At 36.2% G+C, this 19,344-nt stretch overlaps 2 protein-coding genes across 3 annotated transcripts in view; both read right to left on the bottom strand.

Annotated features, from left to right (window-relative positions):
• The window catches only part of LOC125669816 (short-chain dehydrogenase/reductase family 42E member 1-like), a 33,541-nt gene extending 29,962 nt beyond the window's left edge, over positions 1-3,579 (bottom strand). The window contains exon 1 of the mRNA XM_048904620.2: positions 3,460-3,579. The gene's annotated coding sequence lies outside the window, so the exon portion shown is untranslated. The remainder of the gene's footprint in view (positions 1-3,459) is intronic.
• A 5,125-nt stretch (positions 3,580-8,704) lies between these two features.
• The window catches only part of LOC125670944 (short-chain dehydrogenase/reductase family 42E member 1-like), a 37,899-nt gene continuing 27,259 nt past the window's right edge, over positions 8,705-19,344 (bottom strand). Inside the window, exons 10-11 of one of the 2 annotated variants that reach the window (XM_048906392.2) lie at positions 14,231-14,304; positions 8,705-8,950 (exon numbers count right to left, since the gene is read on the bottom strand). In XM_048906392.2, coding sequence (XP_048762349.2) covers positions 8,720-8,950; positions 14,231-14,304 — 305 coding nt within the window. In that variant the 3' untranslated portion in view covers positions 8,705-8,719. The remainder of the gene's footprint in view (positions 8,951-14,230; positions 14,305-19,344) is intronic. The other variant, XM_048906393.2, reaches the window with a different exon arrangement.

Genomic DNA, 19,344 nt, shown 5'->3' on the forward strand with positions numbered 1-19,344 from the left:
GAACGTTGTAGTCCCTGTAAATCAACAATGTCAGGAAAATAGAACGTTGTAGTCCCTGTAAATCAACAATGTCAGGAAAATAGAACGTTGTAGTCCCTGTAAATCAACAATGTCAGGAAAATAGAACGTTGTAGTCCCTGTAAATCAACAATGTCAGGAAAATAGAACGTTGTAGTCCCTGTAAATCAACAATGTCAAGAAAATAGAACGTTGTAGTCCCCTGTAAATCCATTGGATGTGAATATAACATTTTATTTCTCCAACATCGGACAAAAAACAAGAGGCCCATGGACCACATCGCTCACCTGAGTCACCTTGGCTCATATCTGAATACTTTCCATATATATTTGCATGTAAAACCTTAGTCCCTATTATGGCCCAAACTACCCTTTGCAAACTTGAATCTACACTATGTCAGAAAGCTTTCATGTAAATGTCAACTTCTTTGGCCCAATGGTTCTTGAGAAGAAGATTTTTAAAGCTTTTTCCTATATTTGTATGTAAAACTTTGACCCCCCCCCCCACTTGTGGCCCCATCCTACCCCCGGGGGCCATGATTTGAACAAACTTGAATCTGCACTATGTCAGAAAGTTTTCTTGTAAATATCAGCTTTTCTGACTCAGTGGTTATTGAGAAAAAGATTTTAACTATATATTTGTATGTAAAACTTTGATCCCCCTTGTGGCCCCATCCTACCCCCGGGGGCCATGATTTGAACAAACTTGAATCTGCACTATGTCAGAAAGTTTTCATGTAAAAATCAGCTTTTCTGGCTCAGTGGTTCTTGAGAAGAAGATTTTTAAAGATTTTTCCTATATATTTGTATGTAAAACTTTGATCCCCTATTGTGGCCCCATCCAAACCCCGGGGCCCATGATTTGAACAAACTTGAATCTGCATTATGTCCGGAAGCTTTCATGTAAATCTCAGCTTTTCTGGCTTAGTGGTTCTTAAGAAGATTTTTAAAGTTTTTCCCTATATATTTGTGTGTAAAACTTTGATCCACCCCTTGGGGCCCCATCTTATCCCCGGGGGCCATGATTTGAACAAACTTGAACCTGCACTATGTCAGAAAATTTCATGTAAAAATCAGCTTTTCTGGCTCAGTGGTTCTTGAGAAGAAGATTTTAAAAGATTTTTCCTATATATTTGTATGTAAAACTTTGATCCCCTATTGTGGCCCCATCCAACCACAGGGGCCTATGATTTGAACAAACTTAAATCTGCAATATGTCAGGAAGCTTTCAGGTAAATTTCAGCTCTTCTGGCCCAGTGGTTCTTGAGAAGAAGATTTTTAAATGACCCCACCCTATTTTTGCATTTTTGTGATTATCTCCCCTCTGAAAGGGACATGGCCCTTCATTTGAACAAACTTGAAAGCCCTTCACCCAAGGATGCTTTTGGCCATGTTTGGTTGAAATTGACCCAGTGGTTCATGAGAAGAAGATGAAAATGTGAAAAGTTTACAGACAGACAGACAGACAGACGGACGCCGGACAAAATGTGATCAGAAAAGCTCACTTGAACCTTCGGTTCAGGCACTTGAACCTTCGGTTCAGGTGAGCTAAAAATTGGAGAATCCAAATTGAGACGATTATCATAATTTGATCACTAAATGAAAACTTCCGTCCCTTCCCTTCTCACTTTCGGCTAATGTATAAATAATAAAGGGCGACTTTTATCACGAACTGAAGTATGATGCAATAAAGTAACACCGAGCTCAATCTAACCGATCAGGTCTCGTAAAGTCTACGTGTGTTTGTAGCTTGCTTATTTATATAATAAACAACGCTTTACATGGATACGTATCTTCATGGAATTTGCCGGTTAACACTACTAAAACCAAAATTCTAATAATCAGGAAAGGAGGATCTATCAATTATTCTAGGACCTATAACAACGAAATTTTAGAACAAGTCGACTCCTTCAGCTATTAGGGATTGTGTTTGAATTACAACGGAAAATTTAAGGTAACACAAAAGAAACTAGCAGACCAAGGTCGAAAATCTTTATTTGGTTTTAATCGTAATATTCAAAAATTTGAATTCAACGCAGAGACAAAGTGCCAACTATTCGATATACATGTTGGAAGTGAAATCTGGGGTTGTCATAAAGCAACCGAAATTGAACGATTACATTTGTTATTTTTTAAAATGCTCTAGGTGTTAGGTGCAATGTGTGTAATTGTATGCTTTATAGGGAACTAATCCAATACCAACTTATCATTAAAAGAAAAATCAAAATAATGAAATATTGGTGTAAATTACTAAATACTGGAAACTTCATTTTAAGATCATCCTATGAATACTTACGCTTTGATGCAGAAAATGGATATGGTTCTAGCATAAATCGGGCACGTGATATAAAACTTGGAACTATTTAGATCGGGTTTAGGAGAATCTTGGATGAGGCAGAATATCATGAACACTGTCCAATTTATGCATATATACAAAGATAGAATTCTATACATATATTTACAAGACTGTAATGCATTCATGGAAAACTCTTCAAAATTTTTTTCATCTAAACACTTTGTGTATCATGACTTCTGTAGACCCAACCATACTTAATTAAACCAATTCACAAAAAAAACCAACATATCTCTCTCATTAGACTTTCCTCGCACTGTTTAAATATTGAAACTGGAAGATACCAGGATGAGAGCAGGCAGCATAGATTATGTGATGTGACACCCAACAAATTGAAGATGAATTTCATTCTATCCTTCAACATCCTAAATACTCCTTTGTAAGGGGAAAATACATTCAAAAATACTAATACTACAAATCGCCAAGTTCATATAAATTACTTCAGTTGTGGGTTCACAACACACACCTACCCTGGCTGCTCTAGAAAAATATCTTCATTATGCTCTTGCATCACGCAATGCTGAATTGTCACCTTAATATATATGCGTGTGCATGGTGCCTTTTGTATTATTGTTCAATATTACTTTCTAGGTACATTGAACTATGCTTAATATCATATAAATACATATATACAAGAAACTGGACGTGTAGAACTGTGGCACACTTGATCAGGGGTTTCATTCCCTTTTTAGACTCCTTAAGTAATAACTATGTATTTATCTTATTGTTACATTTAAATACTGATGGGCTGTACTTCCCAAAGTTGTATTAATTGAATAAACTATAAAACAAACATTCGCATCTTTACTCACTTTTTAGTAGCCAGTTCCGATGTTTTGAATTATTCTATGATATTGACATTTTTAGTCAATACGATGTACAATATTCACACCCTCCCGTTCCAGGCTCGGTGAATAATTACTTTCGATGTAGCCTAAGCATCGAATAGACTAAAAATGTCAGTAATTGTATATTTGCTCTCTAGAAATTCATCTTATTCTGTATCATAACTACCGTCAGCCTCAGGAATAACTTTAGAAAACACAATCTCACTTTTTCTCAATTTGTTGAAAATGAAATTGGAAATACCTTTAAAATGTGAAAAAGCTTTGCAAGTCTTCAAACTCCAAAAATGTTTTACATTCCAGGTAGATATTCGTTATCAAAAATGGATCGGATGTAAGACTTCGTGGTAAGCCCAGATCATTAGAAATTTCAATATCGATCGACAACCGTTAGATTACAATTCATTTAATAGTCGTGCAAACGTTTGTCGTTAGTTATCAGGTAAGACTGATAGACTTTTGAAAGTTGAAAGCTAAAATTTACGAGAGAACAATTGCAAACGTCTACTTACTTCATGAGGCCTAATTCTGAAGTAGTTGAGCACTTTAAATATGCTAAAAAGGGAAGTTTCGACTTCCCGCGTAAATTACGATAACCGAAACAACTCGATTGGCCGTTGACTCTTAAAACAGCTGGCTGACGACATAAGTTGATAAAATGTGCATTTGATCTACATATACTCAAATGCAGGAAAGGAAATAGCCATTTTATACGATGTATGAAACGGCAATGAAATGAAATCAAAAAGCGTTAATATATATCCCACACGATACTATTACAAAATAAATTAGTAAATGTGAATGTATTGTTACCTATCAAATTGCTCGGAATGCAAAGACAGAAACTGGCGTGTAAATATTAATTACATGGCTAAAACTCTAGAAGTTCGGGAAACAGAAAATTAATCTTATATGGGGTAGTATATGTACTAAGCAAACGTGGACATATCTATAAAAGTAGAATACTATTTTGATGAATGTAAAGAATTTGCCTAGAGCATATTAAAACAAGAAGCCTACAGGAATTATCGTCACCTGGGTATTTGTTGAAAGTATCAATAGTCCCAAAGGCTTCGAAATCTAGAGGGGAAAAAATCCTGTTCTGAATATTTTAGCTAAATTCTAATATTCAGCTAAAGTATAAAACAAGATGTATTCTTTAAAACTAAATGCCCTCGAAAGTGCCTATACTGATGAAAGGGTTTACATGCGGTGTACCATGTGTAACATTAACACAGTAGACTAATTGGATCTGTCCTAAAGTCAAAACCATGGGGTTGCAAAATTCACAATTTTGGTATATCCTTTTTAGCTTTTACTAAATATGCATTAAATTTACTTTTTAGACTGTGGTATCAACAAACTTAAAGATAAAGACAATAATCATTGTCATAATTTTGCCTCCATCCTGGAACCAAAACCCCTAACCTCTAGGAGCATGAAATTTACAATTTTAGTAAACGACTACCTATTTCTTCTAAATATCTATCTCGTTTCAATTTAGTATCTTCCCACGGGGACCTAGGTTAAAATAGGTACCCAGTACCCTTGCTTGTCGTAAGAGGCGACTTAATGGGGCGGTCCTTTGGATGAGACCGCAAAAACCGAGGTCCCGTGTCACAGCAGGTGTGGCACAATAAAGATCCCTCCCTGCTCAATGCCCACAAGCTTGGCACTTGATTCTAAATTTTACAGCCCTTAACTAGTAATGGTGACATCTCCATATGAGTGAAAGATTCTCAAGAGGGACATTAAACAATATACAATCAATCAATTTAGTATCAATAGCATTACAGAAGATATTATTTTTAAATGTTTTACACATATACACTATACCTCTACCCCAGGGATCATGAAATTTACAATTTTGGTAGAGGTAAAGATATACGGTTGTAGAGATTAGTTTTTGAAAATTTGTCATTTTTGCTCCACTCCTAAAGCCCCAGGGAATCAGAAGTCCTGAATTTGACAATTTATGTCCCCCTTGTCCCAAAGATATTTCATACCATATTTAAAGAATTGGAATGACAGTTATAAAGAAGAAATCAAAAATGTTCAAATGTTAACACATTTAATCCCTTACCATTTTTTGCCCCACCCTGATACCAAAACCCCAACCCTTGAAATCATGAAATTTACAATTAAAACTATCACAGAGACAGTCCAATCTGCCAAGATTGACTTAATTCCTGGAGGTGTGTTCAAATTCTTCAACAATTACCCTTCCTTTCTCCTAATAAATCAAAGTTATATAATAACCGTTATGTCATTGACAAGCTTACATTAGCTCTTTATTTGTGGGAAATGCAACCAACTGCAGTATTCTACTTCTTGAGAGTGATTTACAATATATGGATTATTCAATTACCAGGGACAGCTGCTTACATCCTATTACTGGGTAGAATAGCTTGTTAAATTGACTTCCTTGATGAAGCGTGAGAAGAAAGCTCACTCTGTCCTTTTGTAGAGGTAATATACAAATATACCATGTATACACCTGCATTCTAAAATTAAAACATGACTGATCTTGAATTTATTACATGATATACTGTAAATTCATTAATGTTCATGGGGTTGAAACCCCCAAACAAACTTAAGGAGTTCCTCTACATCGTCATAATGGCCGACTTCCTTTTAAAACATGGAGGAAAATATATATATCAGCAATATTGATCTATTCATTTAAAATTTCATCGCCTATCTGAGTAGCCCAGTAATTTAGCAGGTCGACTGCTGAACTGTATATCGCAGGTTCGAGACTAGCAGGGGTTTTAAATTTTTTTCAGATTGCTTTCTACTAAAACTGCATTTTTTGACTAAACGATGTAAATTTGAAAGTTTTCAATTTCATATCCTCAATGTATATATCTTCCACTTTTCATCCATATCAAATTTCTCTGGTGTGAATACTTCCTTAACTATAATAAATGATAACAACTCTTCAAATCAGCAAACACGCTCATTTTTCACAAACAATGAAAATTTAAACCCACAAAAATGAATGATTTTACAGTACCATCTCCTGTGTTACAAAACATATCCACATCATCATTACATGTTATAGCAAGAGTACCGCAAACAGTACAATATACACTCGCCAGACAGTCAAATTCAACCTGGAAGCATATTGTGTAGTCTGAATTGATACATCACACATTCTATATAGAAAACCCTTAAAGTGGGTCATGGTGCACCAACCCATCTGACATGTGAACTGACTATGTATTTTTCTGAGAGTGAGGTTGTGACAAAATGTCGGTGCAATATCTATAGGTCTATGATGATGAAAAGTCCAGGAAACCATTTGATTTACTTTTAGCCCTTAAGTAGGTCATGGTGCATCAATTAAGTTGAAATGTGAACTGATTATTGGATTTTATACAGTATCAGCAAACTTAGAGAGGTCCTTCAAATCATTATTATAATTTTGACACCATGCAGCCTGAAACCAAACCCTTATCCATAGGATCATGCAATTTACAATTTTGGTAAAGGACTACTACTCCTTCTAAATATTCATTTAGTTTTAATTTAGTATCAATAGCACTAAAGAAGATGTTATCTTCAGTGTTTTACACATCAACACTATATGCTAAGTTTGGCCCCACCCTGGGGTCAATACCCCTACCCTGGGGATCATGAAATTTACAAATCTGGTAGAGGCCTTCCTGCTCTACATCACTATGCATTTAGTTTTTCTTAAACATGTGTGGTTCTTGAGAAGAAGATTTATGAATATTGGTCAATTTTGGACAGTTTTTGCCCCACCCCTAAGGTCCCAGGGGTGCTGGGATCCCAAAATTTACCATTTATGTCCCTCTTGTCTCAAAGATGCTTCATACCAAATTTGAAAAGAATTGGAATGAGATACATGTATCAAGAAGTTAAAAATGTCTATTGTTCACACATTTAATAACTGACCATTTTGGCCACACCCCAATACCAAAACCCTTATCCCTGGGATAATTAAATTTGCAATTTTGGTAAAGGACTACCTGCTCTTTCTATATATCCATTTAGTTTCAATTTAGTATCAATAGCACTAAAGAAGATGTTATTTAAGTGTTTTACACACAAACACTATATATTAAGTTTGACCCAGCCCTGGGGTCAGAACCCCTACCCCAGGGATCATGAAATTCACAATTTTGGTAGAGACCTTCCTGCTCTACATCACCATGCATTTAATTTTCCTTTAACATGTGTAGTTCTAGAAAAAAAGATTTTTAAAAATTGGTCAATTTTGGGTAGTTTTTGCCCTGCCCCGAAGACCCCAGGGGTGCAGACATCCTGAAATTTACAATTTATGTCCCCCTTGGTCCAAAGATGCTTCAAACCAAATATGAAAAGAATTGAAATGGTAGTTATCAAGAAGTTGAAAATTTCTATTCTTCACACATCTAATAACTGACCATTTTGGTCCCACCCTAATATAAAAACCCCTACCCCTGGGATCACCAAATTTACAATTTTGTTAAAGGACTACCTGTTCTTTCTAAATATTCATTTCGTTTCAATTTAGCATCAATAGCTATAGAGAAGATGTTGTTTAAGTGTTTTACACATCAACACTATATAGTAAGTTTGGCCCCGCCCTGGGGTCAAAACCCCTACCCCGGTGATCATGAAATTTACAATTTTGGTAGAGGCTTTCCTGCTCTACATCACTATGCATTTAGTTTTTCTTACACATGCGTATTCTAGAGAAGAAGATTTTTGAAAATTGGTCAATTTTGTGCAGTGTTTGCCCCGCTCCTTGGGCCCCAGGAGTTTTAAAATTTATGTCCCCCTTGTCCCAAGGATGCTTCATACCATATTTAAAAAGAATTGGAATAGTAGTTATCAAGAAGAAGTTAAAAATGTTAACGCACGACGACAGACGACAACCAATTGCAATAGGTCACTTGAGTTTACTTAGGTGACCTAAAAAGCCCGGAAAACTGTTTGGCCTATCTTAAGCCCAAAAGTAGGTCAAGGATGGACCAATCCAGCTGAAATATAAACTGAACTTGTATTCCTCCGAGAAGAAGCCTTTAACTAAATATCAGGGCAATACATGTATCTGTAATGAAAAAAGCCCGGAAAACCGTTTGATCTATTTTTAGCCCTAAAGTAGGTCAAGGATGGGCCAATCCAGCTGAAATGGATTGTATTTCTCTGAGAGGAAACTTATGTGTAAATTTCAGGGCAATATCTGTAACAGTAAAGAAAAATGTCCAGAAAACTGTTTGACCTACTTATAGCCCTAAAGTAGGTCAAGGACGGACCAATGCAGCTGACATGCAAACTCATTCTTACACTTCTTAAGGGAGAAATTGTGACCAAATTTCAAAGTCGTACATGCATCTGTTATGGAAAAAAGTCCGGAAAACATGACCTCAGAGGGCCAGCCAGCTGGACAGATGCACGGACAGCGCCATAACATAATACATCCCGTCTAATGACAGGCGTATAACATCACAGGATATTCATAAAGCATAATAATCATCTTTTTATCATCAATTTTATTTAACTCCAGGCAACCAAGATAAAATGAATGATGCAAATATCACAGCTATGATAACATTTACAAGATAGTATATAAAGGCCGACTGTTTTCTCTTTGTTTTCTGATATCCTTTCTGAATATACTCTTTCAGAACATCCGACATTTCATTCTGTACCATTGGCTTGTATCCTAAATCCCTGATAGCTTTCCTGATGCTGAAGTAGTGAGTGACACCAGATTTGTACACCTAAATGGAAAATGAATATTGTTTGTATACTCACTTGATTTGATAAAAAAAAAAAAAGAAAAAAAAAGAAAAGAAAAGAGGCTCATGAGTCACAATGCTCACCCTGAGTCACATTGGCATCATCAGATTTTTATCTTCTTTATTCCCATGAAATATTTTGACTCCATATTCTGATCCCACCCTAAACACACAGGGTCATGACTTAACCCAAATTTGAATCCACACAACATAGGGATGTATCTATAACAATAACACCAACATGTCCACACAACATAGGGATGTATCTATAACAATAATACCAACATGTCCACACAACATAGGGATGTATCTATAACAATAATACTAACATGTCCACACAACATAGGGATGTATCTATAACAATAACACCAACATGTCCACACAACATAGGGATGTATCTATAACAATAATACCAACATGTCCACACAACATAGGGATGTATCTATAACAATAACACCAACATGTCCACACAACATAGGGATGTATCTATAACAATAACACCAACATGTCCACACAAAATAGGGATGTATCTATAACAATAACACCAACATGTCCACACAACATAGGGATGTATCTATAACAATAATACCAACATGTCCACACAACATAGGGATGTATCTATAACAATAACACCAACATGTCCACACAACATAGGGATGTATCTATAACAATAATACCAACATGTCCACACAACATAGGGATGTATCTATAACAATAACACCAACATGTCCACACAACATAGGAATGTATCTATAACAATAATACCAACATGTCCACACAACATAGGAATGTATCTATAACAATAACACCAACATGTCCACACAACATAGGGATACATCTATAACAATATTTCTAACATTGTTTTGCTGTTGTGTTCTGCAGAATATTTTTAAAAAGATCACTTTGATATTCATGTACATGTAGAGGATGATATAGATTTGCTCGAGGAATCGAACCACAGTGAGATTGAGAATTCCAGCAAAACAAGTTATCAATTTGAGTTAGGTCACCTTTTTGTCTTTATGCACTCAAATATCTCCAAATCATAAAGTTTCTGAATCTCACTGACAACGGGGTTATAGATTTTTTTTAATTTGATGATCTATTTGGCAAATAACACTGGTTTCTCATTTTTGTGGTCAATTTTGACAATACTTTCCCTTCAAAGAGCATGATGGCAGTTGTGCCCATGGACAAATTAAACATTTTGAGATTTGTTGTGAATTGCAGATTCATTATCACAATGAATTTTCATGGGCACCACTGACGTGAGAGTGAAAATGTCTTTTAAAAAAAAGCTCCAGAATCCCCGAAATTTTTTGTTGTAACGTATGTCCCAAATTTAACATAAAAAGTATCGTGTCTCCCGTGGTGCAATAGGTAGTGTGGAAGTGTTTTCACCGACATAGGACCTTTTTGCGCAAGTTCGAGCCCATCGATGGTGATGTTTTTTTTAAAAATTTATCTATCATTATTCGTTTTATTAACAATAATTATTATACATGACAACTTTTTTTTCTTCCATTATCAAATTAAAGATGAGTACAAAAACATAATCAATAAATGAAACGCAATAGATTCACTCAAATGAAACAAGTTTCTATTCAATGTATAGCACGAGGCCACATATCATTTTACTGTTTTATTTGACACAGATCCCACGTTTTAATAACGGTGCCATAAAAGATTTGTTGTGCTCGTTGTCGAAAAAATTCAACAGCAAAAGATTCGTTTGTTGGTGGGGTTCTTCAAAAGAGGATAAATTGTGTCATTGGGAAAAGGTGTGGGGTAGGTGATTTTATCTGTGATAAATGCAGGAGGAAACTGTTCCGAGATAAGAGGGGCAATGAACCAATTGATGGTTATCAAGTTGGAGAAATGGAAATATCTTCAGATATTGCACAGAGGGGACCAGTATATACATGCCTAAATGTAGGTACGTATATGGCCGACTGTACCTCAAACGTAGATGAGATAACATCGGCGCCCGTTAGTATTTTTGAAAGGAGATCAAATAATATTCCTGAAGGGTCTTCAAATGTAGGTGAAGGTGGTGGGGTGTCAGTAGGTCAAGGTATGGAGATAACTAGTAAGGCAGAACATGTAGAACATGAAATTCTTGTATCAAATAACAGTATTGAACTTCCAATTACTTCCATTGACAAAACGAGATGCATCTGTGTTATCTGTAGCAAATCCTCTAAATTCCAAAGAATTATTCCAAATGAGGCAAGGTTAGACATTTGTACATCACAAGGAGTTCAAGTTCCTTATGGTGTAAAATGTTGCATCACATATCTACAAAATAATCATTTGAGAAAGGGGAGTCATATTGATATGACAAAATTAAGGAAAACGTCAATGGAATTAACTCTAACTGAAATAACGATGTTCAAAACAGAATGTTGATTTCTTCTACAAAATAACTGGACTTTGAAAACCCTTCAAAGAACAAGGTATGGTTGTGTACATGGAAGTGCTCCAATGAAACCTCCTCCCTTTAATGTACTGCATGGTATGGAGGAGAAAGCATGAGCAGGAACACAGACATTATGAACTCTGATAAGTCACATTGGAGAAGTGTCCACAAACTATTTTACACCCTCCACCCCTCTTAGATCCACTATAACTTTAAGGACAACAATTGGATCCTCCTGTCCCTGCACAATGCAAATGGCATTGAAGAATCGTACAAAATTTCAAGTCTATCGAATAAGCCATATAGGAGAAGTGTTCACAAGATTTTGTGGCAGACAGACAGATGGACGGATGGAAAGTACAAAAACAATGTCTCCCCCTGAAAGAGGGGAGACATAATTACAAATCATATTTTGGTAAAATTTTAATAAAGCTCATTATTTTTAAAGTTAAGACAATCTCCAACAAAGCTATTTTACAACGATAAGATACATGTATTCACAAATAAATATCATTTTGCTGTTTTGTTTCATTCCTGTATGAACTATCTATTTGATAAACGCATATGTAAAAGGTGGCCTTTAAAATGTTCAATAAAATGCAGAACCAGTTTCAACTTTTATTTTATATATCGTGCATAAGATTTAAAACCCCTGTAGGCCTTTCCTTTTATTCTTTCCATATGATCCTTTGATCCCCGATTCTAGCCCCACTTCTTAAACCCAGGGTCCATAATTTGAAAAGAAGAAAAAAACTTGAGTCTACACAACTTGGGGATGTTTGCATATTAATGTGATTTAGTGTGGTCCTGCAACTCTTGGAAACAATGTTTTCAGATTTCCTATAAATATTCTCATGTAAAACTTTGAACTTTCTAGCTACACCCTAGACTCAAGGGGAGGGGAGGGGGGGGGGGGGAGGGGGGGGCATGATTTGATGAGTTGTGAATCTGCACAACATTGGAATCAATATGAATAACCATGGACAGTGCATGGTTTTTGAGAAGATTTTTTAAAGATTTCTTTGAATATATATTCCCATGTAAATTTAACCCCCTATTGTGGCCTCAACCTACTATGGTTGAAACAATCTGGGGAATGGGAATCTGCACCACCTGAGGATGATTGCATACTACTCATCACTCTGTTGTTCTTGAAAAGATTTCAAACTTTTCACCATATATTCCCATATAAAACAGATTATTACCAAAATCATAGTAATCCATTGGGCAGTGATTTGATTAAACTTTAATATACACTACCTGAAGATGCTTGCATAATAATGGCTAATCCTGGTTCTGCTGTTCTTGATAATAGGATTTTAAAAATTTCTCCTATATATTTTTATGCAAAACTTTGATCCCTAATTAACTCCATCTGACCCCCCCCCCCCCCCCATGGGTCATGCTTTGGAGGGACTTGAATCTGCAGTACTTGAGGATGATTGTTGCCTGCATATTAATATGACTAACCATGGCCCTAGTGTTCTTGAGGAAAAGATTTTAAAAATAAATTACCATGTAACAATTGATACCCTATTGTGCATCCTATCCTCTAAGACCATGATTGGAAACTGCATTGCCTGTGGATGCTTACCTATCAACATGACTAATCATGGTCTAGTGGTTCATAAGAATATTTTTAAAGACTTTTGAATATAATTATTCCTACATAAACTTTGATCCCCTATTGTGGTCCCACCCTGAGGGCCATAAATTGAACAAATTTGATTCTGCACTTCCTAACAATGCTTGTATATTAATTAATATGACTAATAGTGGCCCTGTTGCTCTTGAGAAAAAAGATTAAAAAGTCTTTTCTCTAATTCCCATATAGAACTTTGTTCCCAAATTGTGGCCCCACCCTACCCCTGGTGGTCAGGATTTCAACAAACTTGATCTGTACTACCTGAAGATGCTTGCATATTCACATGTCTAATCAAAGCCCTGCTGTTCTTTAAAAGAATATTTCTTAAAAAAAATTTCCTATATGCTGTAAACCAACTTTTATTCATGAGAACCTCATCGTCGCAAATATTTCTCATCACTAACCAGTCCTTGAATGTCTGTCATAGGCTTGAAAAAGGCTTGATCGTGAAAATCACTTGCCGTGAACCAGTTTATCACAGGTGAATAGCGAAACAAAGCAGCCGTGAATAAAAGTTGGTTTACAGGTAATGTAGCCCCATCCTACCCCTTGGGAACATGAAGTTTTAATCTTCATTATGTAAGGAAGCATCCACACAAGTTTCATCTTTTCTGGCCCAGTGACTTTTGAGAAGATCTTTAAGTGATCCTACCCTACTTTATGCCTTTACTTGATTATCTCCCCTTGGAAGGGGAGATGGCCCTTCATTTGAACAGATTTGAATTCCCTTTACCCAAGGATACTCTGTGGCAAGTTTGGTTGAAATGGTTCTGGAGAAGAATCGTGAAAAGTTTACAATGCCGACAAACGACGGACAATATTTGATCAGAAAAGCTCAGGTGACCTAAAAAAAACCCTGATGTCTTGTTTCCACTGAGGAAAGGGTAGATGTCAAAGTATAAGCTACTAAATTTAGTACATGAACTTGCATAGAGAAAATTAGGTGTCTGCAATGATAGTGAAAAATAAGTGTTATCTAATAGTCAGGGGCAACCACAATACTAAGTTTGATTTATCAAGATACTGAACAGACACTTCCAAATAACCAGTCATTTGAGTTATGACCTTTGACCTTGTGACTTGAAAATCATTGTGGGTCAATTCCAAGTTACTTCTACATGGGGATGTTTTGAATGAAGCAAGCCTCTACCAAGCTTGATTCTAACCTCAGTCACAGCACATTATTTAAACAACATACCTCTGTTCTTGTTAGTATAGGTTGAAAGTTGTAAATTCTTCCAATGAAAAAGTGGATCCACTCTATAACAAAAGCTGGAACAAATATAGATTTGTGATGTTAGGCATAATCAATTACTAGGACTGACCTGTTCAAATATAGATTTGTGATGTTAGGCATAATCAATTACTAGGACTGACCTGTTCAAATATAGATTTGTGATGTTAGGCATAATCAATTACTAGGACTGACCTGTTCAAATACTTCTTTCATATGTTGTATCATTGAGTTTCTATCATGTATTTGGAATAAAGGACATAAAAAAATATCAAATATAATTTTAAAAAAAACCCAAAATGTCTCCCAAGCCCCCCAAATTGAAAGTGCTCCAAATTTCACCCCTTCCCCTTACTGTACTGCATGGTATGGAAGTGAAGGTAACTGTGATCAATCTCGTCACTTCCACAAGGAATCCAAAATTAAGAGTAGGGCAAACACAGACCCCTGGACATACAAGAGGTGGGATCAGGTGCCCAGGAGGAGTAAGCATACTGTGTTTATGGTCACACCCACCAAGAGCCCTATATCTTGATCAGTGCATACACTGATGAAAGGCTTTAAATGATATAATACAGTGCTCCCTTGATATATTGCCAACGTTTGTTCAAAACAAATTTGGGCAATAAAGTGGGGGTGGCAATATAACAAATTCACCATTACCGACAATACACTGAGCAGTCATAAGAAATTTGATACCATAACGTTATTTGGACTCCATTCTGTATAAACATTTAGATTTAATTCAGCAATTATTAGTATGGCTGAAGGTCCTAAAGTCGTGCGTGCCCAGTAGTTGTGCGCCATTTTGTTTGTTGTCATTGTTGGGGCCCGTGCCTAAATATTACGTCACGAGGGACTGCTTTTCGAAGATATTTAAAGAGAGCATCCATATCTTTACAATGAGTGAATATGGGAAGCAAACAGGAAGGAATAATAATAATACAATTATACACCCAAAATACCCGCCATTTTGTTGATGCTCTTATCCCTGACTGTGAAAGCACGTGTTAATCATGATGAACCGCAACCGGTGGCCGTACCAAGCACATGGCTAATTAGCATAATCCAATGTGAAGGTTGTCGTGTATTTCGATTGGTTTATAAGGCCAAATATTTTATTTGTTCGTTTATTGAAAAGTTGGTAGTCCTTATGCATTTGGAATGTTGTTAAAAATGTCGGGAATTAGTGCATAGCCATACAAGTTATCTCTTTTAATGTTTTTAGACTTCAAAGAAAAAAAATCAAATGTTAAGTTGAGACAATACAGTCCTAGTCGACTTATAAATGTATATCTGGATGTCAAGGATGTGTGCATTAGTGTCCATACGGCAGCGAATAAGTATACGCCTAGTATCACCATCCAAACTCTTCACGTGAAAAGGAAATGTTCACATGGAGAAGGGCACTATGGAATTTATTTGATTTAATGTAATATTTTCTTTCTATTCATTGTATAGAAGTGTAAATGCATAAAAGGAATGCGGTAAAAAAGTTACCAAACAATAAAATGTGTTACAGACCCTGAAACGTGCTACTACACCAGTTGCACGGTACGGTTCGGTTCGCTTTATGAACGGTACGGTTCGTTTTCTGAACGGTACGGTTCGTTTCTTGAACGGTACGGTTCGTTTCTTGCACGGTACGGTACGCTTCTTGAACGGTAAGGTTCGCTTCTTGCACGGTACGGTTTGCTAAAAATAGCTGCACACTTTGTGAACGGTTTGCACATTTTATTAATGAGGTGGGCGTGGCCTGAACGCTTTGACTTCGTATAAATTGTACGTTTCGATAGTTTGTTTTCACTCGATCGGTCTTATTCGGCTCTTTGATTATCGGCTGCAGGATTTGTGGTTGTGTTAGAATGTGCACATGGGGAAATGAGACGTTATTTTTGATTGCTTCGATGGAATAATTCCATATTGATAACGTACATAAAAGTTATGAATAAAAGTTTTTAGAATTTGCTTAAGTCCAAGTCTTAATGGTTGTTATTATGTTTCAATTTGTTTTTCATTTCTCATCAGACATTTATTAATTTACGATTTTATAAAAAGTTGTTACATGAACTGCTCCCCGACATGGGCGTGCGTAAGTGTAAAAACAAAGCGTATTAAGTTTCCGGATAGCCAGCGATAGTCTACGACCTCCTTTCCCATCAGGCGCCATTGTGAAAATAATATACTGTGGCTGAAAAAGTGGGTCACGTGACATAAATTGCACGCTTTCTGCACGGTACGGTACACTTTCGGGCTTTTGGGGGTGGGGTTTGCATAATATTATCCTGCACGCTTTCTGCACGGTACGGTACGCTTTTTGAACGATACGGTTCGTTTCTTGAACGAGACGGTACGTTTCTTGAACGGTACGGTTCGTTTTTTGCACGGTACGGTACGTTTCTTGAACGGTACGGTTCGTTTCTTGCACGGAACGGTTCGGTTCGTTTTTATGGTGTAGTAGCACGTTTCAGGGTCTGTACCTTAGCCTCATTTTACTGCTACATCCGGGTGCACTACTACTGGTCCTAAACAAATATGGCCGACGTTGAACTTCACTTGTTTTGTGCCTCAATAATAAATTTGATAAACCGCTTTGAAATATTTTGAATAAAGAGAAAGTAAGATTTTAACATGGTAAATTAAAATATCATGTGAGATTAGCTAATATTTCATTTTACTGTTTCTTGAAACGAATATTTTCTTAAGCGCACGACTACTGGGCACTCAAGGGTAATTAACCTGACCACCTGAATATTTTGTCCAGACTGTCCTGCGGGGTTGGCATTATAACAGGGATGTTAAAATGGGAGGAAATCTGTTCTTTAGGATTTTCAGGCAATGAGCGGTGTGGCATTTTATCCTGCCTCTGATAAAACTCTTGGAATTTCATTGGCTGAAACTAATACTACATACAACGATGTTATGTCTCTTACTAGTTACTAACCTAATATTTTCAATATGCCCCTTCCACGTGGTTTTCTGACCACATATGTGTATGAGGGCTGTTCAATATATAATGTGTATTGTACGATATCTCAAAAGCATACCACTCAAATAGTGAAATGAACATTACATCCCTTCAAAGTATTCTCCGCGGATTGAAATGCATAATTTCAATCTCTGAATCCATTTCTGAAATGTGTCACGGTACACTGATTTAGGTATACTTCTGAGGCACTGACTGATGGCTGAGCCAAGGGCTTGTCAGGACTTGTAACGACGACCAGATAAGAACTTTTGAAGTTTTGGAAAAAGGAAAGTCGCATGGGGCTAGATCTGGAGAGTATGGTGGGTGTGGCAAGACGGTAACCTTCTCCGTTTTCAAAAATTGCTTCACAAGCTCAAATGTATCTGATGGAGCATTATCATGAAGTAGACGAACATGCCTAAATCCTGACACAGAGCGTCGTTTATGATAATATTTCTTGAGCTTTTTTAGTATAACATCTCGGTAATACTGGCCTGTAACACTTTTGCCCTTCGGCACCAGAATTTGTATGGTTATACCATCATATAAGAAGAATATGCATTAAAAAAACTTCTTTGTGCTTATGGTTCTTTTGGTAATTACAGGCCTTCTACAGTGTTTATTTAGCTTTAGCCACATTTAGTCCTAGCCCCAAAAGTTTGGTTTGTATTCTGCCTACAAAGTTTTCCTATTAACTGATACTATGACCTTGACCTTTGACCTTGAAAAACAATAGGCATCTTTCTCTTATTATGGTGATTAAATGTACCAAGTTGTAAGATCCTAGCTCCAATAGTTCGATCTGTATTCTGCCTACAAGTTTTCCTATTAAAGGGACATGGACATGATTTGTGCTGAAAATTCTTAAAATTTTATTTTTCCATTTTTAATGTTTAGAATACTTAACTAAAGTATTTTTAATGGTCAGAAAAAATATGAATGTCAGTTGTCTAGGTACATGGGAGATATAGAGTTCACAATTCTTTGCTAGGTTTGTCACATTCCATTTTGTTTTAAACATGCTATTTTCTATTAAGAGATCTATATGTAAACAAAAACAAGGCACAAGCCTTGTTTACATAACAAAGAATTGTGAGTGCTGTATCTCACTTGTAACTCAACGACTGATATTCAAATTTTGGTTGACCATTTGAAATACCTTAGTTAAGCATTGTAAACAATAAAAATAGAAAAATAAAATTTGAAAATTTTCAGCACAAATCGTGTCCATGCCACTTTAACTAATACTACGATCTTGACCTTTGACCTTGAAAAACAATAGGCATCTTCTTCTCATCATGGTGATTAAATGTACCAAGTTGTAAGATCCTAGCTCCAATAGTTAGGTCTGTATTCTGCCAACAAGGATTTCCTTTTAACTAATACTATGACCCAGACCTCTGACCTTGAGAAAAAATAGGCATCTTCCTGTCATCAAGGTGATAAAATGTACCAAGTTGTTCATTTTGCACTTTGCCTACAAGGTCTGGACAAACGGATGGCAGTATACTAACTCTTTGATGGGCATATAAAAATTAATTTTCATAAAAACTAAACCTGTCGTAATGGGACTAATACTGTACCACCTATTCCCCTTGCAGGACTCATCCATAATCCATACTGGGGCATATTTGAAATACTTTACAGCTGAAGAGTTTGAACATTATTCATGTTTGACCTGAATATAATTACAGACTACATTAAATTCTTTTTTCCCTTCAGGCTTCACAGGAATTGATCATGTGACTGCCCCACTTCATATCCCATGAAGTATTTATTTCTTAATTATGTCATTGATGAATTGATTTCCCACTTCCCACTTTTATCAGATTAATTTTCCTATCCACAGGCCTCTAAATATTCATATTTCATGTACATGTATATAGATTGTCAGAGCACTCACTTTATGATAAGAAGATTGTGGGCCATGCTAGACCTGAAGCATTACAAATGGTAGTAATAGTTTCTTTCTCAAGTGAAAATCACATTTTTTCAGGTCATGTTTGCTATTGGCAGGATAAAGAAACCTAACTGCTAAATGGGTAGTATAGGGTATCCCATATAGGTCAAAATTTGTGGCACTTCATCTAAAGGTGGTGGTATCTCTACA

Source organism: Ostrea edulis, chromosome 4 (genome assembly GCF_947568905.1).
Source record: "Ostrea edulis chromosome 4, xbOstEdul1.1, whole genome shotgun sequence".
In the NCBI taxonomy this organism is placed as follows: domain Eukaryota; kingdom Metazoa; phylum Mollusca; class Bivalvia; order Ostreida; family Ostreidae; genus Ostrea; species Ostrea edulis.